General features: G+C 40.3%; 1 protein-coding gene across 6 annotated transcripts in view; it reads right to left on the reverse strand.

Moving 5' to 3' along the window:
- Positions 1 to 22,902, reverse strand: part of LOC140482022 (nmrA-like family domain-containing protein 1) — a 118,830-nt gene that overhangs the window by 82,847 nt on the left and 13,081 nt on the right. The window contains exon 2 of one of the 6 annotated variants that reach the window (XM_072578857.1): positions 4,344 to 4,515. The exons of the other annotated variants lie outside the window; for them this stretch is intronic. Coding sequence (XP_072434958.1) covers positions 4,344 to 4,377 — 34 coding nt within the window. The 5' untranslated portion in view covers positions 4,378 to 4,515. The remainder of the gene's footprint in view (positions 1 to 4,343; positions 4,516 to 22,902) is intronic. 6 annotated transcript variants of the gene reach the window in all.

Raw genomic sequence — 22,902 nt, forward strand, 5'->3', positions numbered from 1 at the left:
CTAACCATGCCCCTCTTGCTTTTATAAACCTCTATAAGGTCACCCCTCAGCCTCCGACACTCCAAGGAAAACAGCCCCAGCCTATTCAACCTCTCCATACAGCTCAAATCCTCCAAGGTAAAAACAATGACTGCAGATGCTGGAAACCAGATTTTGGATCAGTGGTGCTGGAAGAGCACAGCAGTTCAGGCAGCATCCGTGGAGCAGCAAAAATCCTCCAACCCTAGCAACATCCTTGTAAATCTTTTCAGAACCTCCTTCCGATAGGAAAGAGATCAGAATTTCAAGCAACATTCCAAAGGTGGCCTAACCAATGTCCTGTACAGCTGCAACATGACCTCCCAACTCCTGTACTCAATACTCTGACCAATAAAGGAAAGCATACTAAATGCCATCTTCACTATCCTACCTACCTGTGAATACACTTTAGGAACTATGAACCTGCTCTCCAAGGTCTCTTTTTTCAGCAACACGCCATAGGATCTTACCATTAGGCGTATAAGTCCGGCTAGGATTTGCTTTCCCAAAATACAGCACTTTGCATTTATCTAAATTAAACTCCATCTGCCACTCCTAAGTGCATTGGCCCATCTGATCAAGACCCCGTTGTAATCTGAGGTAACCTTCTTCGCTGTCCACCTGCAAACTTACTAACTATATCTCTTATGCTCACATCCAAATCATTTATATAAATGACAAAAAGTAGTGGACTTAGCACAGATCCTTGTGGCACTCCACTGCTCACAGGCCTCCAGTCCTGAAAGCAACCCTCCACCACCACTCTCTGTCTTCTACCTTTGAGCCAGTTCTGCATCCAAATGGCTAGTTCTCCCTGTATTCCATGAGATCAGTATCCCATGGGGAACCTTGTTGAATGTCTTACTGAAGTCCATAGAGATCACATACACTGCTCTGCCCTCATCAATCTTCTTTGTTACTCCTTCAGAAAACTCAATCAAGTTTGTGAGACATGATTTCCCATGCACAAAGCCATGCTGACTATCCCTAATCAGTTCTTGCCTTTCCAAATACATGTACACTCTGTCCTTAGGATTTCCTCCAACAACTTGCCCTCCATTGATGTCTAACTCACCAGTCTATAGTTCCCTGGCTTGTCCTTACCACCTTTCTTAAACAGTGGCACCACGTTAGCCAACCTCCAGTCTTCCAGCACCTCACCTGTGACTACCGATGATACAAATATCTCAGCAAGAGGCCCAGCAATCACTTCCCTAGCTTCCCACAGAGTTCTAAGGTACATCTGATCAGGTCCTGGGGATTTATCCACTTTTATGCATTTCAAGACATCCAGCACTTCCTCCTCTGTAATATGGACATTTTTCAAGATGTCACCATCTATTTCCCTACATTCTATATCTTCAATGTCGTTTTCCACAGTAAACACCACCATTGCAGACAAATCTGTTCATGACTATAATAGGTGGAAGATCACTATTCAGTGTTTGTTGAGACAAAGTTCCATTTCACACTGAATATACCCTAATTTGTGCTGTGTGGCAAAACAATCACGCTAAAGAGGATGGAGTTTGAAGACAGCTAACAACTCAAAATGGCATCTATAAGTTTACTATAGGCATCAGCAGCAGCAGACCTGTATTCTCCCACAACTCGTGACCCTTTGACCTGGTATATCCTTCACTTCATCATTAGTCTCAAGCCAGGGTCAACACTGCTTCAGAAGAGTGCAGAAATGCATATCAACAGCTGCACCAAGTAAACCTAAAAATGTATGCCAATCTGGTGAAGTTACAACATAGGAGTGCTTGCATTTCAAACAGTGAAAGCAGCATGTGGTAGACAAAAGCAATCACACAGCCAGCAATTCAGACTCTGTAGTCCTTCAGTGTCCTATCATGAATGATGGGTGGACAATGAAAAATCTAACAAGAGGTTCCACAAAGATCCTCCTCGGCAACAGGGCAGCCCAACAGTTCAGATAAGAAGTGTTTATCAACATCTACAGCCAGGAATGTTTAGTAGATAATCCATCTCAACTTCCTGCTGAGATCTCCAAGACCATAAATGTCAGTCTTCAGCCAATTCAGTATACTGTACAATACACAATATCATATAATGCACTGGAAGCTGCAAAAGTATAGGCACTGACAACATCCTGATGATAACACTAAAGATTGTGTTAAAACTAACTGTGCCCCTAGCCAGACTGTTCCAATACAAATATGGCAAATAGATGATGCTATCTATTGTTCAACTGTTTTAGTGGATTATAAGTAAAGATGTCATAACTTATAACCAGATAAACAAGGAACTAGGAGAGAAGGTAACAAAAAATGCTAATCACCAGAACCCATACTTTCATACATCAGATGGGTAAAAACAATGACTGCAGATGCTGGAAAGCAAATACTGGATTAGTGGTGCTGGAAGAACACAGCAGTTCAGGCAGCATCCAACGATCATACATCAGACTCAGCCAGCAATGCCTTTCTCTTAAGTGGCAGCCTCATACCTGGCTCAATGTGCACACAAAAAAGCACTCAGTGAGCATTATGCTCCAAGACACAGTTCCAGTGCTTGTGTTCCTACTATCTTGGAGTTATAGCCCACATTGGTGCAGTGCTTTTCTTTCACAACCAGGGTGATTTTGGAAGAACTAGTCTGTGTCCACCCTTGGCTATGGTCCCACCATCTTGCACAGATACTGGCCTATTAAAGACTCCATGTTATGGTTTCAAAGCATGTTCTCCCTCATTTGTAATTCAAATATCTTCACCCCAGTGTCCTGAAGTAGGAACTCTCATGAGCTCTAAGTTTCTTATTTTCTGCCTGTACAGTAGCCTCACATTTATTATAATGGCTTTATCATTGTTCTAGTTTTAGTTATGTACCGACTAACCTTTACATCTTTATTTCTTTCCTGCTCTCATCTTAGTATTGCTGTGTTGACTACTAAGGTCAATTATCATTTCTTTGTATGCATGGTACACATGGTGTGCTGTTACAATTCCAGTCCAATTATCTAACTTATTAATAAACCACATTTTCTTTTGAATTACTTTTTTATTTGAATTCATTCACAGGATGAGAGCATTGCTGACTAGGCCAGCATTTAGTGTCCATCCCTAACTGCCCGGTAGAAAGTTAAGAGTTAAATTTATTGCTGGTATCTGGAGTCACATATTGTCCAGACCAGGTAAGAATGCGAGTGTCATTCCCTAAAGAACATTACCTGTGTCTCTGGATTAACAGTCTAGCAATAATATTACCAGGCCATGGCCTCCTGTATGCACAGCTGAAAATAAAACTTAGACCAAAATATTTTTAAAATTGCCTGTTGATGGTGTCTGGGGCCTGAGTAAACCCTTTCCAACTTAATCACCATCTCAATGGGGTGATACAAGAGTGTGTGTGAGAGTGAGTGTGTGTGTATGAGGGTAAATGTGTGTGAGAGACTGAGTGTACAAGAGTGAGTTGTGTGCATGTGAGAGTACTTGAGGTAGATTGAGTCTGTGAGAGAGTGAGTTTGAGAGACTGAGTATGTGTGCATCAGTGTGCGAATGTGACATAATGATTGCATGAGTGATAAAATAAATGGCTGTGTTTGTCAGTGAGTATGTGTGAATGGGGGAATGTGTGTGAGGGACGAGAGTGTGTGTGTGTGTGTGTGTGTGTGTGTGTGTGAGAGAGTGAGCGAGAGAGAGAGAGAGAGAGAGCGAAAGAATGAGAGAGTGAGAGTGTGTGTGTGTGTGAGAGAGACAGAGTGAGTTTTTGTGAGAGTGAGTGTTTGTCAAAGAGAGAGAGTTTTGTGTGAGAATGAGATGTTCCAGATAGGATACCCCAAATTATAAAGCTTCCTGGTGAGGATGGATGAGCTGAATAACATTCTATTAGTTTTCATAATTATTTGCTGCATCTTTTTGAATTTCATGCAATCAGACATTCAATGTAAATTTTCTGTTAACAAATCCTATTCTTGTGAATATTGCTGCCCAGATTTTTTTTCAGAAACATGCAACGAAGCAGAGCTACAGGTTGCATTATATGAATGACTAAATTGTCTGTAACGTCTGGCACTGCCATGGTTGTAAAGTGTATTATACATAAATCTGAACTTTTGAAGTATTTATAAATAAAAACATGTACAAAAGCCAAGAAGATGTGGCAAACCTATCTAAAACAGTTCCCAATTCTGGGCACCTGAAGGATGGGGGTTGATTATGGTTGTGGTGGAGGTGGGTTATGACGGTACAAGAAGCAGATGAATCACCAATGTCCCTAGATAAAACTGGTTTAATATTCGTTTTCAACATTTTCATTAAATTTACAACTAGTTTTCAACTAACTAATCAAATAAGACTTGCCAAGATTGTGCCCAGAAAGTAAAGTGGGTGGCATGGTGGCTCAGTGGTTAGCACTGCTGCCTCACAGGGCCAGAGACCCGGGTTCGATTCTCGCCTCAGGCAACCGTCTGTGTGGAGTTTGCACATTCTCCCTGTGTCTGCGTGGGTTTCCTCCAGGTGCTCCGGTTTCCTCCTACAGTCCAAAAAAGATGTGCAGGTGGGTGAATTGGCCATGCTAAAATTGCCCGTCATGTTAGGTGAAGGGGTAAATGTAGGGGAATGGGTCTGGGTGGGTTGCTCTTCGGAGGGTCGGTGTGGACTTGTTGGGCCGAAGGGCCTGTTTCCATGCTGTAAGTAATTTAATCTAAACAAAAAAACAAATAAATTTTGGATGCTGGGAATCTGAATTGGAAATCCAGTTCTGAAGAAGGGTCACTGGACTCAAAACATTAACTCTGATTTCTTTTTACAGATGCTGCTAGACCTGCTGAAATTTTCAATCAATTTCTGTTTTTGTTTCAGGCAACATTTGCTGTTGGTAAGGTTAAGTTTGCACAATAATGAATTGGTGGAATAATGGTGATTGCAGAACACATTCAGTAGGCGATACATAATAGCTCAAGAAGGCAGTGAGCAACTGAGCATAGCAATTATTTTAGTCGTGCCTGGGTTACCGTGAGAACAAGTAAACAAAAGGCGCCAAAGGGTACAAACATGTCCCAGTGAAGAAACAACACCTTAAAGAGGAACAGGGAATGGAATAAAAAGAATAAATATGCCTAATATACAGTAACTAGATTTTTACTGAGTCTCATTGGAGTCATAAATGATCTGACATTAACAATTTCTCCTCTTTTCTAATGATCTCATCAGGTTTCCTATTGTGCATCAAAAATCTTCATTAATGATTGACTTTTGGCAGCAAGCTATTACATGCACGCACTGCATCCATGATGCATGCAATTTGAGCCATTACATTCTTTCCTAAGTGGCACAGATGGATGTGGTTTTTTTAAAACTAAATTAGTATTGATTATATCACAATTAAAGCCTATCACAACAATCCACAGCTGCAATCAATCATAAAACTACTCAACAGATGACAAACCAGCATTTTTATTATTAGATTACATCCTAAAATTCAGCTGGAGACACAGAAGATTAACACAGACATGCATCATCCTCCCCATTTTAACATTACTGATCACTCATTGCTGTCAATAGTATGGTTACTTTGATGCTCATCATTTTTTTTGTCAATCATGTCACAAATCTTTATTGTGAATAACACAAATTTGAAGTTTCCATGGAGAATAGAATATGATTCTAATGAATGAGCATGGAGAGTTTGGTGGGTCAGTGGAGAAAGTCCCAGCCTCTGAGACAGAAGCTCCAGGGGTTCAAGAACCACTCTAAGACTTGATGGCCAAGCATGGTATAATCTTGGTTCAGTATCTACTTATAAATCCTTCAAATACAAGCATATGGCAGGTGGTAAGAGTGGGAGCCATGTAACAGAAAGAACATTGAAATCTCTACCATCATTATTCATAGCGCTAGACTGCAGCATGCATGTAAAAGTGTATCATCCCATATCAATTCAGACCCTTTGAATAACCAATATGGATCACAATGGTGCCAACAGCGGAGGTTTATTGAAATGGATTAGGGTTCCCTTGTTCTCCCATGGTAGAAGTCATTTCATTGTGGTTTGGACCTGCCTTCATAGACAAAACTCATGGAGAAGAAAAATGGCCAATTTTGATTCTTCTCCATGAATTTTGAATCTTCTCATCCCAAGATTCTTCTTTGGGCTGTTGTAGGCTGCAGCGGGACATTGACAGGATACAGAGATGGGCTGAGACATGGCAGATGGAGTTCAATCTGGATAAATGCGAGGTGATGCATTTTGGAAGGTCGAATTTGAAAGCTGAGTACAGGATTAAGGATAGGATTCTTGGCAGTGTGGAGGAACAGAGGGATCTTGGTGTGCAGGTACAAAGATCCCTTAAAATGGCCACCCAAGTGGACAGGGTTGTTAAGAAAGCATATGGTGTTTTGGCTTTCATTAACAGAGGGTTTGCGTTTAAGAGTCATGAGATCTTGTTGCAGCTCTATAAAACTTTGGTTAGACCGCACTTGGAATACTGCGTCCAGTTCTGGTCGCACTATTATAGGAAAGATGTGGATGCTTTGGAGAGGGTTCAGAGGAGGTTTACCAGGATGCTGCCTGGACTGGAGGGCTTATCTTATGAAGAGAGGCTGACTGAGCTCGGACTTTTTTCATTGGAGAAAAGGAGGAGGAGAGGGGACCTAATTGAGGTATACAAGATAATGAGAGGCATAGATAGAGTCTATAGCCAGAGACTATTTCCCAGGGCAGAAATGACTAACATGAGGGGTCATTGTTTTAAGCTGGTTGGAGGAAAGTATAGAGAGGATGTCAGAGGAGGGTTCTTTACACAGAGAGTTGAGAGAGCATGGAATGCGTTGCCAGCAGCAGTTGTGGAAGCAAGGTCATTGGGGACATTTAAGAGACTGCTGGACATGCATATGGTCACATAAATTTGAGGGTGCATACATGAGGATCAGTGGTCAGCATAACATTGTGGGCTGAAGGGCCTTTTCTGTGCTGTACTGTTCTATGTTTTATGTTCTAATGGGTTATTAACTAATCAGCTAACATCCATGGTTACAGATATTAACATTAGAAATCAGTTGGGTGTATTAGCATGGATGCACAGCCCATGGATAAGATAGCAGTATATGTTTCAAGAGTTGAACACAGACAGGCATATCGGATACTCAAATGGTCCATCATATAGGGCAGGTTCTCCTGATTTTGAAGCAAGAAGATTGCCCCAAAGTAAGTGTGATAAATAGACTGGGTAGAGTTCAGCTGATGTGGATGGAAATTCTTCTTACATTTCCTCAGGCAGACACAATGGACACTGTTTTCAACATAGGGACATTATAATGATGAATGATTTGCTAATATTTGCACTGTCCATGGCCTCAAGATACGAAAAAACTTTCTTTCCCAGAACAGTCACCGAAGATGCATATGGTTCAGCAATGATGGAACTACCAAAATAAAACCACAATACAGCATCACAACGTTTCAGTCTTCAGAAATGTTAAGTGTAACAACTTGGATCACTGACCTTTTGTGGTTTATGTACTTTCTGAAGTTAAAATTCTGAATTCACATTAGCTATTGGAAGGTCAAATCGATATCAGTAAAAGTCTCAAATTATACTCGTAAAATGTAAATAATTCCTTGGTAATTTGAGAATCTCTTCAATCTTTTGAATCTGAGATCAAAATCAGTCATATTACAGTTATTATTCCCATAATATTCCTTTACTTTCAGACTGTTAATTAAATCTAGTTTTATACAATACTCATTATTAAATGTAGTTTTGAGAGTTCCTTTATCGACTTCAAAACACATTAGTCTCAGAAATCATCCCAAATATATTAGGAATTCACTGTTTTTATTACTTTGGCTGGTCTGTTTTCCTAGTCTACCTGAAAACTAAAATATCTATCATAACCAAATTATTCTTGATCTATACTTCCTTGATCTATATATTAATATTTTCCACACTGTGTTTAAGTGTGTCTGAGCTAATTCCAACATCATTTTTGTTGCCAGACAAATCCAAGAAAAATACCAAGATATCGAAAACTCTGTATTGTATTTACTTACCGAGTGACTAAAGCATTTAACTCAGTAAATCATGACACTCTGCAATCTATGCTCTAATGATTTGGATGTCAAGAAACTTTGTCATAACCTTGCAACTGCTTCATGACATGATTGTAACTGTCCTGAGTGGGAGATTTGAAATAGATGCTTTTAAATTTTAAAAGGTCAAGCAAGGCCATGCATTATTATTCCGAATCTACCTGATCGTGGCTATTCACCTTAGAAAGATCAATTGGCCATTGATGTCCGTATTAAATATCATTGAGATGGAAAACATTCTAGCTAAGTCACTTCTGTGCAATACTAAACTGACCACCATAGATATATATTATCTATAATTATTGAATGATTGCAGGGTTGTTACCCACTCTGCAACAAGTTTGCAAACCACCCACAATATTTTAATTCTACATGCAATTAACTAGGCCGTTCCTTGAATGTTGCTAAAACAAAAAACTCATTATCAAATCATATTTAGTTAGCAAATTATTCCATTACCTATCGATAAGAGATTTGAAAATGTGTTGAGAACTACCCATAACTCAGCTGTCAACTCTCTCAAAAAGCCACAATTGATAAGGTAACCCCAACACTGGATCAGCTGTGCCAGCTCAGCCTTGTACAAACTACAGCAGTGAGCGTTTGACAACAATGACCTCCATCAGTCAACAAATGTCTTAACATACAGGAAGTTGTTATCATCACTTTCCTGTATTACAGCAAGACATGGACTATGAATCAGCAATACCTGAAGGTGCTAGAGAAATTCCATCCACAATATCAACTGGATTCAATGACAGGACAATCAAACAAATGCTAGGGACCTCCTTGATGCCAGGTCCACAAGCATTCAAGCAAAATTCAAGCAAAGTAAATATTGATGGCCTATTCATTGTGTGTTCATGGCTGGTCCTTCTTCTTTCCCGACTTGTTTCTGCAGATCTTACAGAATGGAATATTTAGCTCCCAAAAATGTACAGCTTGTATCCAATCTTTATTGGCTACTGTATCATATCCTTTAAGTGAATTTGTGCAACCATGTCACTTGCTTTATTTCTTGTTACATGCATTTGTCTAATGAAATTTGCATTGGTGAGCAATGCTATATCCTGCCTATATGTTCAGTAGTGTTCCATCCAACGTTTTAGCCAATGCTGGGAGAAAACTGAAATGACAACTGACATATTCATCGTCAGATGACTGATAAAAATGCAGAGTCAAATTCTCAATAATGTTCTTATTTTGTAAGTGGATTACCCGAGTGAGGTGGAACTATGAAGCCCCGGTTCAATAAGTAGACTATGCTGAACTAACTAGAAGAGCAGAAGAAATGCTATGGTTTGTCAGTAGGTACCAGGAGAAATCAGCCATTTAGCGTCATAGAATCATAGAGATGTACAGTACAGAAACAGACCCTTCCGTCCAACTCATCCATGCCGACCAGATATCCTAACCTAATCTGGTCCCATTTGCCAGCACCCGGCTCATATCCCGACAAACCCTTCCTAGTCATACACCCATCCAGATGCCTTTTAAATGTACCAGCCTCCACCACTTCCTTTGGTGGCTCATTCCATACACACATCACCCTCTGTGTGAAAAAGTTGTTCCTTATGTCCCTTTTATATCTTTTCCCCTCTCACCATAAACCTATGCCCTCTAGTTCTGGACTTCTACACCCCAGGGTAAAGCCTATATCTATTTATCCTATCCATGCTCCTCGTGAATTTAAAAAAACCTCTATAAGGTCACCCCTTAGCCTCTGACGCTCCAGGGAAAACAGCCCCAGCCTATTCAACCTCTTCGTACAGCTCATACTCTCCAACCCTGGCAACATCCTTGTAAATCTTTTCTGAACCCTTTCAAGTTTCACAACATCCTTCCAATAACAAGGAGACTAGAAATGTACGCAATATTCCAAAAGTGGCCTAAGCAACATCCTGTACAGCCGCAACATGACCTCCCAACTCCTATACTCAATACTTTGACCAATAAAGGAAAGATACTCAATACTCTGACCACCAGTTGGTGAAGTAGGAGACCAGAAACCAATCTATATTCAATTTTAGATTAATTTGCATTGTGATACAAGTGTAAAATGTCTAACTCTACTCCCTCACCAGTGTGAATAAGTGTCTTTTTAAGTGTGTGAAATTAAGAAATCATCCAATCAATCCCCTCCAATAATATATATGCAACCTTAAATTATATAATTAACAAATACTAGTCAAGGATGGCTGTTAAAATTGCACATGCAAGATATGTCAGAATAGGACATGGCTTTAACAATGATGCTCACACAGGAGAAAGTGAGGACTGTAGACTCTGGAGATGAGAATCGAGAGTGTAGTGCTGGAAAGGTATAGCAGGTCAGGCAGCATCAGAGGAGCAAGAGAATCGATGTTTCGGGCATAAGCCCTTATACCCAAAGGGTTTATGCCCGAAACGTCCATTCTCGCTCCTCAGATGCTGTCTGACCTGCTGTGCTTCTTCAGCACCACACTTGCAACAATGATGCCCACACAGTAGAATAGTCTCTAGACAAACTTTTTTTGGAAGCACACATGAAGAATGGGCACTTTGGCAAAGTACCAAAAAAGAGCAGGTGACTAAGAAATTGTATATTTACCCCTTCTGAAGGGGAAATAAGAAAATTTGCAAAAAGAACACTTGCTGCCACAGCAAGTTAACATACTGGAAAGTAAAAAAAATTACATATAATTACAGCACAGATACCGAGTCAATCACCTTAGTGCCTATAGGCCTAGAAATTATAGCGCATATCCTATTAAGAAAAGACTTAGTTATTAGAACTATAGAGACAACCAACACATTTTCTCAATGTCAATACTTTTATCATCATATTGGATAAAGTTGGCAGAACATCTCAGTTCCCCAAAGTTTAATTAGAGAACCCATAACAAGTGTGAGATCAATTCTTGGGTCCTCTTTTCAGTACTTCATACAGACCTGATATTGACTGAACATTTAATTCTTTGCATAAGTAATACTCCACCAGCAAAACTAGATATTTCTAAGTCGCAAATTCCTGCATTTTGTTAGCATATTGTCAATTAGGGCAAGAAATGGATTATCTTTTGTTTTCATCACAGCATAATAACAAACTTTGAAATATCCATCTGTCAAATTATTCAGCACTTGTGCATTTTCACTGATGCTTGTTATAGAATAGAACAGCAATTTATTGTCACAAGTATTTTTACAAAAGAACATTTTTAAAAGTCGCCATACCACAGAGCCTGTATTAATGACAGAAATCATAGATATGAAGAAAAAAAAGAAAAAATTAAGGTAGAGCTCCTCTCAGATCAACTTCAGTTTAGGGAATGTCAATTAAGACGACGAACGTTGAAGAATCTGAAAGGCACAGCCAAAGAAGACCTCCACAGCAGGACAAGGCCACCAAACCTGGAGACCACCACGCCAAGCCGAAACCACCCCTTCTGGACAAGACTGTCATAATGGGAGACCGCCGCTTCAGGTTAGAATACAAGACTCCATGCCAGGATGAGATCTCCATGCCGGGCCAGTAGAATACCTGGAAGCTGCCAAAGACCGCTGCACCATTGAGATTGCCAAACCACGCTAAGCTGAGACTGCTGCACAGGCTGTGAGAGGTTGGAAGCCTCTTCTTCACTGGTCCTGAGGCAGGAGAAAACAGCCTTCCAGCAAAGAAGTTATAAAAGGTAAAATAAATGCAAACATTAAGAAAAAAGGCAGAGAAAGAAAGAAAAAGTTAAAAGCAGACAGAGTAGATGAGCTCCAGGCTTCTTGGCTGAGGATGCCCCAAGCTGCGTTGTTGAACTGCTGCAATCTGGCTTGCTTTAATAGATATAATTCTAAAACCTAATTGTCCTCATGCACCCCTATGCAGTGGCTAACTTGGGTTGGACATAATTGCAGTACAACTACGAAAGGCCACAGTTCAATGGCGGCCATGTTCTTACACACAAGATTTGGGAGTGTGGTTGATTAATTACAAAGCATGGTCTAAAGTTCATTTCAACAAATTTAAAATTTAAATCCATTTCACATCCCAAGAGAAAGTAAGATTCAGTAGCAAAAGAATACAACTATATCATTACTGTGAAATAGTAAACAATATATGAAAGAAAAATAAAAAGATTCAGAGGTTTGAGTGAATAGTCTGTGGTCCTAATACTTGTAGTCCAATAGTTTACAAAGGTTTCTGCACTGATAAAGAGTGAGCCTGCTAAATGTGCATGGATGCAAAGTTTTCATAAAAAGTGAATCAGGCTTAATTGGGTTCATAACCTAAAGATACCTGTTGAGAAGGTTCCCCAATGACTAAGAACCAAATGGATGAGGTAGCTGAAGGAGCATGACCAGGACCTGCGGTACCGCACTGTACTAAAGAGATAAGGCCTTTGATGGAAGAGGGAAGTGGAGAAAATCAGCAGAACAAAAGGAGAAACAAAATCAAAAGTAAATGGGGAGGAACAACAAGCAAGAAGAACTGACCAGCTTTTTCCATTGTTAATTATCTTTATTTTTATAATGTGACTCACCTGAATCTTATAAGTCATGTTTTTATGTTGACATGCAGAATATATTTGAACAGACTATATCAAAATAAGATGTAGATAAGGTGCAGGGTATGTCTTAGATATCAAACCATTCAAGTACAGTTCCATAACCATAATTGAGAATGGCATCTAGGACAGTGAGTTTCTCTGTACCTGGCTGCCAGTAGGACTGATACCAGCATCAGTTTCTCTGTAAATAGATTAAATGGGAACATAGCCAGGAAAACAACTACAATGGGATAATTCTACTTCCTATTTTTACACAGTATATTAAGTAACAAAGATTGTTTAGATTAGGCAGGGCCACTCTCCTATTCAATATTTATAGTGAGGTATTGTGGGGCAGGTAGTGGGAACTTTCAAACTCAGTGTAATGTGTAAATCACTTTCTTACATTTAAATAACATACAAATATATGTGTTGAATGAATACCAGTCTTTATAATATAGACACTTCAAACATTTTAAAATGTTTTACACTAATTATAGGAAACATTACTGGTATGTATTTTTTCTGCTATTCTGTTTCTACATGCCTGAGGTTTACCCTTTCCCTAATACCACAGATTATATATCCCTTAATATTCCGTTCTTCTTCCTCTCTATTTGCATTGGTGTCTATTTCTATATTGTAATACAGGGAGAGAGGGACAGATGACACACACAACTTTTTTTTAAGTATGTGATGGTTCCAATGGACTTTCCAAAACATCTTGGTTGTGAAAAATACAATAAGCTACAAGTGAAATAATTTCAACTGCACATATTTCTGATTGTTCATGCCCGAATCCTTCATTGGGACAGAAAATAAAGTCTAAATGGAAGAATTCATAAACAGAAGCAAATTCATGATATCAGGGTATGGAAAATTCCATTCTCATCTAACCTGGAGTACTTTTGAGGTTTGGTGAGATGAATGAGCAAATCAACTCAACACCATGCTAGAGCAACATGCTTCTCCCTCCATCTCCAACTCTTCAACTTGATTTTCTCGAACTAATTTATCCTTCAAGACCACCATTTATTTTCATATACCACAGTTTTCCTGCCTCACTTATTAAACCAAGTGTTTTATTAATCTCGAATCCTCTGATTAAATTTGTAACACAATATATTTTAACCTGCTTTTTCTCTTTGCAGATATCTAAAGACCTGTTGCACATTTCCAGCCTCTTCTTTTGTGATGCCTAAGTTATATCAAGTTCTGTTTACCCATCACTCATGTGTTCACTGACCATTTCTATTTCAGTAAAGAGAAAAAACAGCTGCCAGTACAGCGTAGCTTTCAGAACCACTGTCGGAGACTGTGAATTTACTTACCATTTAGCTTAAAATGTGAACCACCGCATCGAAGTGTTATTTCAATGGCATTACCACAGACTCTGGGTGGCAGATTGTTATATAGTAGCTAACACTGGGATTCTTGGACCAACAATCTGTTAAGTAGAAATATATTTTTTCGCAAAATAAGATTGACCAACAATATTTCACTGTAAAATGCATATCTCAAAAACTAACTAGTCTAAGACAGAGCCATACAAAATAATGCCCTGCACCTGATCGGGTGCAGGTTTTACACCTTTAACCATTATGCAGTCTTCCTGCTGCAAAGTTCTGCTGTGCCAATATAAGGTGAGATCAGATACATCTCATTTGTGACTCTTGCGACAGAACTGCTTGCTGGCAATCTCTGTACAGACTGACAATTGAAGAATGTAACCTATCAAAACGTTGCTGTGTGAGCCCAGAGTGGACCTTGAATGGGCCCAGTGGTGAGCACAGGACTTGGCACCAGGATCAGCAGCTGCTAGATTGCTGGAGGCAATGTCGGTAAGGTGGGCCCAATGGTGAAAGATGGCACCTGAGGATCAGCAACTTTGATGTTGGTTGGATTCAATATTAGTGGCGGCGAGGCAGTGGCGAAGAAGTATCAGTCGAGCGGTGAAAGATGTTGCCTGAGGATTGGCAACTTTGACGTTGGTTGAGTCCAGTGTAGCTGGCAGCAAAGTGATGACGGATGGATGTGGATCGAAGAGAATTATGTCTTTTATTTACTCACTACAAACTGATGATAACAAAGTGGTTTAAATTGGTTTCACAAATTATTTCTTTGATAGTTTACTTCACTTTGGATGAGAGTTATATGGTCTTTCAGACTATGGTTTGTCACTCTACAACTAATTTCATAATTCCTATCATACCATTATGCATAGGACCAGTGTTAGGGCCATAGTCATTGGGGAACCAAGGATGGAGGAGAATCAGCTGTTACAATAATCTGAAGCAATAGCAGGTCACTGTCAGCATATTATGGCCTGCCCCTGTCTCGTGAGCAGGCAGTTATAATTTGGATCAAAAGAAAAGGATTGTACAGTGTTCAAGTGAATCCCGATATTTTCCCAGGTGCAAGATCTTTTGTAGTTCCGATTTGCAAAGGTTCCACAACTGACTTGACTACACATTTACTGTTAGATTGTATCACAGTAAGGTAAAGCATTTAGTGAAAACAGATCAGTTGAGCTCATGAACAATGAGATACTTAGCATTGGTAGCATACATGGACTCAATGTAGAGGAATGATTAAGATTGTTATTGTGGTCTCCAGAACCTCTGGACAACAACTTAATAATGGGAAAGACCAAACTATAAGGAATGTAGCCTTCTGGCCACTACTTCATCAGCATTCATTAACCAAGATGGGGAAAAGTTTATAAGAATGGAGTAAAGAATGAAAGCCTGGTAAAGACCTTATGCCTGACATGTCGATCCTCCTGCTCCCCTGGTGCTGCCTGACCTGCTGTGCTTTTCCAGTACCACAATCTTGACTCTGATCTCCAGCATCTGCAGTCCTCACTTTCTCCTGAAGAATTCCCAGATGACCTTTTTTTTAATTTAAGTGCAAGTAAAATTAGCTTCAAAGCCTCCCTTTAGTCTCCTACCCTCCATACACCATTTTCAGGTGATTGAATCTAAATGACAGATATACTGATATTTTGACATTGTGTAGCCTACAAATATTCTCTTATCTTCAGAATAGTCAACACTGAGAGCAAAACTGTTTCACTCACCTGACCAGAGCACTGACACCCATAATATTAGTGGGCGAAAGCTGTAGGCAAGCCTTCAACAGCAAGCACAACAATAAAGGCATTAAATAAGTGCAAGTTAAAGTTATAAAGTATCCCAAGGTGCTTCTCAGGGGCATTACCATTCAGAAATTGGCATATAGCCAAAGATACAGACACTAGTGCCGGTCAGAAAAACTTTGATGGAAGAGGTATATTTTCAGTAGTATTGTAAAGGATAAAGGAGGTTTCACAAAGAATTCCCAGATCTTAGGGCACACCAATGTACCTACAGAGAAACACAGAAACTGCATCATGTGATGGTGTGCATGTACCACCTGTACCAGTTTATTTATATTGTCAATTTTCCAACAATAACAGAGCTATTGTCTGCACTAAGCCAGTGATGTAACTGCAACCGTCAAATTATCAAGATTTTCTTTCTCATTGGGATATTTATCAAGCTTCTATTTGAAGGCTATATTTAAGCTATATCCACCATACCATCAGGCAGTACATTCCAATTCTTAATCCCTACTGCATGGAAAAATATTTCCTCATGTCACCTCTGATTCTTTTTCCCTGTCATCCTAAGCAGAAGCACCTTCCAGCTATTGAAAACGGTCTCTCTTTACTTATTCTAACTCAACGATTCATGATTTTAAACAACTCTATCAAAGCTTCTCTTAGCATTCCCTGCCATAAGGAGAACAATTCCAGCTTATCTCATCTAATCATACCACAGTAATCCCCTCAGTGCTGGAACCACTCCAGTAAACCTCTTTGGTGTGTACATCAATATCTTCACATACTCCCTAAACTGTGATCCCAAAATTGAACATAATGGGCTGGATTTTTATCGTTGAGGTGGGTAGCGGGAGTTGGGATAATGCCCAGTTCTGCATGCTTTTCTCAGGTAAAAGGATGGACAGGTACGGGCAGCAGTCAGGGCAGGTGACTCCCAAAAGCGTTCGGAGGCAGTGGCAGGAGTTTTTTGAAAAGGCTCACCTCAGTGCTGTGGAACTTCATTCCATTAATAATAAAAATGTAAATCCCGGTAATCCTCAAAGTCCACCTCCCCTACACAATCCCCATGCCCCATTTATCCAACTCATGTCCCCCCATGGTCTCTCATGCCAATACCTCTGAGGTGTTGTGAACCATGAATTCCTTAGAAGTGGTCTGACTCCATGAAAATTCCAGATGACTAGGACCTGCCTATCTGCAAAGGAGCTGGTTCAAGTGGGCATCAAGGATGCAGGGTGGCGATCCCAACCGGTTTGCACCTTTACCTCACATTGGTAAAAGTAAATTTCCGGGAGAAGGACTTGGAAACACTCAATTGGGTCTGGCCACCATTTTCATCACTCCAGAGCCTGTCCCTAACTTAATAAACATTCAGCCCAGTACTCTCAATTAAAGGCCTGCTTTTTCAGTCCCTGGTCAGGTGCTCAGAGTCAGGCCAATTCCCAGCTCCTCATGTTCAGCTTGGGGAAATGGTGCCCAGGAAGCTCAGACTTTTGTTCTGGTAGTGGGGGTGGGGGGGTGGGGGGGTGGGGGTGGTGGTGGTGGGGGTGGGAGTCATGTCAGGTAACCCTGGACACAATTCTGAAGTTGCCAGGTGCAAAAGTGGACTGAATGAAAGGCCTGCCTTAGTGCTTCAGCACCTTGCTGTTGTGGAAAAAAGGAATATTCAACCAAAATACAGCACGGCAACCCTCATTCCCTATACGCTCCTGATGCCCAATCAATGCTACATCATGCTTCCCATACACATATCCTGCACTAATCTATGCTCAACCTATGCTCTCAAACCACTTCCAATAGCCCAATCCTCTCTATGCCAACATGTGCTTCTCCATCCACTCCCCATGGGCCCTCCCAACTGAACCCTGCAGCTCCTCTAACACCACAAATTTCACTGCTGTCAGCTTTTATCCTCTATCCACCTTCCATTGCTCTTTACAGTCCTTATGCCATCTTTGTGCCAATGCCTTCAAAAATGAGGTAACAAGAGTCCAGAGACTATATGTTCCAGTTAGGGTGAAAGGAAAGGCAGATAGGGAATGCTGGATGACTGGAGAAATTGAGGTTTTGGTTAAGAAAAAGAAGGAAGCATATGTCAGGTATAGACAGCAGAGACTGAGTGAATCCTCAGAAGAGTATAAAGGCAGTAGGAGCATACTTAAGAAGGAAAGCAAGAGAGTAAAAAGGGCACATGAGATAGCTTTGCCAAATACAGTGAAGGAGAATCCAAAGGGACCATAAATACATTAAGAACAAAAGGGAATCTAGAGAGAATATGGCTCCTCAAAGGTCAGCAAGGCAGCTTGTGTGTGGAGCTGCAGGAGATACTAAATGAGTATTTTGCATCAGTGTTTACTGTGGGGAAGAAATTGGAAGATATATAGAATGTGGGGAAATTGATGGTGACATCTTGAAAAATGTCCCTATTACAGAGGAGGTGGTGCTAGATGTTGTAAAATGCATAAAGGTCAATAATTCCCCAGGACCTGATCAGGTGCATCCTAGAACTCTGTGAGAAGCTAGGGAAGTGATTGTGGGCCCCTTGCTGATATATTTGTATCAGCAATGGTCACAGGTGAGGTGGTGGAAGACCGGAGGTTGGCTATCGTGGTGCCACTATTTAAGAAAGATGGTAAGAAATAGCCAGGGAACTACAGCTCATGTGCTTGATATCGGTGGTGGGCAAGATGTTGGAGGGAATCCTGAGGGACAGGACTTACATATATTTGGAAAGGCAAGGACTGATTAGGGATGGTCAACATAGCTTTGTGTGTGGGGAAATCATGTCTCACTAACTTGATTAAATTTTTTTAAGTAGTAACAAAGAGGATTGATAAGGGCTGAGTGGTGGAAATGGGACTTCAGTAAGGCTTTCGGCAAGGCTCCTCATGGTAAACTGGTCAGCAAGGTTAGATTACATGGAATACAGGGAGAACTAGCCATTTGGATACAGAATTGGTTCAAAGATAGAAGACAGAGGGTGGTGAAGGAGGGTTGCATTTCAGACTGGAGGCCTGTGACCAGTGGAGTGCTACACAGATTGGTGCGGGGTCCACTGCTGATCATCGTTTATATAAATGATTTGGATGTGAACATAGGAGGTATAGTTAGTAAGTTTGTAGATGACACCAAAATTTGAGGTGTAGTCGATAGCAAAGGTTACCTCAGATTACAACAGGATCTTGATCAGATGGGCCAATGGGCGGAGGAGTGGGAAATGGAGTTTAATTTAAATAAATGTGAGGTGCTGGACTTTGGAAAGGCAAATCAGGGCAGGATTTATACACTTAAGGGTAAGGTGCTGGAGAGTGTTTTTGAATAAAGAGGCCTTGGAATGCAGGTTCATAGTTCTTTAAAAGTGGAGTCACAGGTAGATAGGATAGTGAAGAACATGTTTGCTATGCTTTCCTTTATTGGTCAGTGCATGGAGTATGGGAATTGGGAGGACATGTTGCAGCTGTACATAACGTTGATTAGGCCACTTTTGGAATATTGCGTGCAATTCTGGTCTCCTTCCTATTGGAAGAATGCTGTGAAACTTAAAGGATTCAGTTAAGATTTCCAAGGATGTTGCCAGGGTTGGAGAGTTTGAGCTGTAGGGAGAGGCTGAATAGGGTAGGGTGGTTTTTGGAATTGTCTCACAAACTGTGAATTACCAAGTACCCCACTGTGATATCGACAGATTGTGAAATCAACCATGTAGCATTAACACTATAATGATTGCTCTCAAGCTTATGTGAACAGGGTGAAGTAGCAAGCACATTTTCTTCAAGCATACAGCCAACACTGTTTTCAAAAACTTAAAGGGCAGGAAATTGAAATGCTTTGATAGACAGCATTTCCTACTGGAAGTATTCGTGATTTTTGTTATATTTAAGACATTTTGTTTTGGACCCTCCCACCACCCCCCAAAAAGTAGAAACATTTTCTCTACATCAACTTTTGTAAAGTTCACTAATGAGATGCTGGCAACATTTGCATGGGCAGCATTTGTTGTACATTCCTAGTTGCCATTGAGAAGGAGATGGTGAGCCACTCTTTTAAATACAACTGAGCAACCTTCTAAATGGCTCAGCTATTTCACAGGACAATTAACAGTCAACCATAAGCCAGAGTGAGATATTTCTTAAGATTTGCTTCCCTTTAATGACTACGTAGTTTTTTTTTATGAGAATCCAAAATAATGATTACCATTCCTGAGACTGACTTTTCAATTAGATAAGTAATTCTGGAATTAAATGTAAATTTTCCAGTTTACGTGGCTGCATTTGAATTTATATCTCTGGATGATTAATCCAGTCTTTTTGGTTACTAGGCCAATAATATAACCATCATATTATTCCCGATAGAACATCATTTATCTCTACCCCACCCCACAGGATTAAAAAAAACTATAACCCCTCCAGCTCAGCCCAATTCTCTCTCTGGTATCATCCCTACAAATCTCCCTTGTATCTTCCCACAGCAGAAAGGCAAAATGAGAGGTCTGCTAAGGCAAACCTACAAGAAGCCTGTTCAGAACACCTCCATGCAAGTGGGTCAGCCTAATGCACTCAGGACCATGAAGATCAAACCCTTTAAAAATAACTACACATAATTTAGTTTATATTTACACGTTCCATTTTGTATTAAATTTACATAGATTTTGAAAGGAAACTAACCCCAGATAACTTATTAAAGTAATGAAACAGCACAAAATTTATATTCTGTCAATTGTTAAGTATCTACTTTGAAACAGCCAGACACTAACAGGAGCAACTTCTTGATAAGACGCTTATCAGTGTACATACTCCAACATTCACGAAGATGGATACCCTGGGATTTCATGACTAGCTGTTTCTCAACAATTAGCTTCCATGACTAGCACATCTCACAAACATAGAGAGACAAAAATCAGTAACCGAGGAAACACAGCTCCCAACTCATCTGACCTTTGCTGCTATAGTAACAAAACTGGCCAACAGAGTGCGTGCTGCAGGCAGGTCAATGGGATTGAGATGCTGAAAGATGACATTTGTTTAATCTGCCTTGTATTGCTCACGTTTCATTTCTAAAGCCAAGATTTAAACTTCCACGCATTCACTATGTACACTATGCAATACAAAAAAGTTGTGGACATGACTGTCAATTGGTTCGTTAAGGTATAACAAAACCTTCCTAGAGTACATTAGGCGCACAACACTGCAATCAATGAACAGTCAATTCTCAGCAATTGAAAATCACATAACTCATGTTAACAATGCATGCAAACCAATAATCAGCATCAAATTCAGAGCTTCTAAATTAGCCTGTATATAAATAGAGAGCTCACAATCTGGAATTTTTCTTTACCATGATGAGTGAAGTGGCCGCAGCTGGTTGATGGGTGGCAAAAGGTATAAACAGATGTAAGGTATATGTGGATTTATCATATGTAACATAAAGAGTTTGCCCATCCATTTATATAACAAAGATTTTATACAATATTGCTGCACTTATTTATAATCTCATGGTTTCTTTATCAAACATTTAATTGGGAGCAATTGGACAGAATAGCCTCAGAAACTGATTTTGTCAATTATTGAGTGCGCAGAAAATTAAGGGAAGCTAGGATAAGTGACTAACTTACTATGCCAAACGTTTGCTTCAAAAAAACCAAATGAGGTTTACAGTGCTAGTTATTGCTGACTTATGATAAACTTCACATTTAAACCTTCTGTTTCATATTCCAACCAGATGTTAAAACCAGTCCAATAACCTCACTCACATTTCAAAAACTAATTTCAGGGTATTATCCTACTATCAAATGCATGTTCAACATGAACTTGGGCAAATTTGCTGAGCATTTCCCAACCAGATTGACACAAATCTTGGATCAAACTTCGATCTACAAGATACTTTAAATATCACACTGGAAATTTTAAAATAACTGGGCTTTTTGAAAACGGCAAATAATAATTGTAGTTTTGTTTCATTTTTGTCATACGTAAACATTTCTAAAGATTGCCTGGACAGTGGGATCAACTTGACCTGTTCTTGGGAAATAAGGCAGGGCAGGTGACTGAGGTGGCAGTGAGGAAGCACTCTGGGGCCAGCGACCATAATTCAATTGGTTTTAAAATAGTGATGGTAAAGGATAGACCGGATCTAAAAGTTGAAGTTCTAAATTGGCAGAAGGCTAATTTTGACAGTATTAGGCAAGAACTTTCAAAAACTGATTGGGGCCAGATGTTTGCAGATAAAGGGAAGCCTTCCAAAATGAGATAACAAGAGTCCAGAGACAGTATATTCCTGTTAGGGTGAAAGGAAAGGCTGGTAGGTGTAACTAGGGAGAGAATATAGTCCCTCAGAGATCAGCAAGACATGTGGAGCTACAGGAGATTGCAGAGATACTAAATGAGTATTTTGCATCAGTGCTTACTGTGGAGAAGGATATAGAAGACACAGAATGTGGGGAAATAGAAGGTGACACCTTGAAAAATGTCCATATTACAGAGGTGGTGGTGCTGGATGCCTTGAAATGCAAAGAAGTAGATAAATCCCCAGGGCCTGATCAGGTGTACCCTAGAACTCTGTGGTAAGCTAGGGAAGTGTTTGTAGGAGAAAGTGAGGACTGCAGATGCTGGCGATCAGAGCTGAAACTGTGTTGCTGGAAAAGCGCAGCAGGTCAGGCAGCATCCAAGGAGCAGGAGAATCAATGTTTCAGGCATGAGCCCTTCTTCAGGAAGCGTTTGTAGGGCCCCTTGCTGAGATATTCGTATCATAAACAGTCACAGGTGATGTGCCGGAAGACTGGAGGTTCGCTAACATGGTACCACTATTTAAGAAAGGTGGTAAGGACAAGCCAGGGAACTACAGACCAGTGGGCCTGATGTTGATGGTGGGCAAGTTGTTGGAGGGAATCCTGAGGGACAGGATTTACATGTATTTGAGAAGGCAAGGACTGATTAAGAATAGGCAGCATGGCTTTGTGCATGGGAAATCATGTCTCATGAACTTAATAGAGTTTTTTTCAGAAGTAACAAAGAGGATTGATGAGGGCAAAGCGGTTGATGTGATCTACATGGATTTCAGTAAGGCATTCGACAAGGTTTCCCATGGGAGACTAGATAGCAAGGTTAGATATCACTGAATACAGGGAGAACCAGCCAGCTGAATACAGAACTGACTCAAAGGTAGAAGACAGAGGGTGGTCGTGAAGGGTTGTTTTTCAGACTGGAGGCCTGTGAC

This window comes from Chiloscyllium punctatum, chromosome 10, assembly GCF_047496795.1.
Source record: "Chiloscyllium punctatum isolate Juve2018m chromosome 10, sChiPun1.3, whole genome shotgun sequence".
In the NCBI taxonomy this organism is placed as follows: domain Eukaryota; kingdom Metazoa; phylum Chordata; class Chondrichthyes; order Orectolobiformes; family Hemiscylliidae; genus Chiloscyllium; species Chiloscyllium punctatum.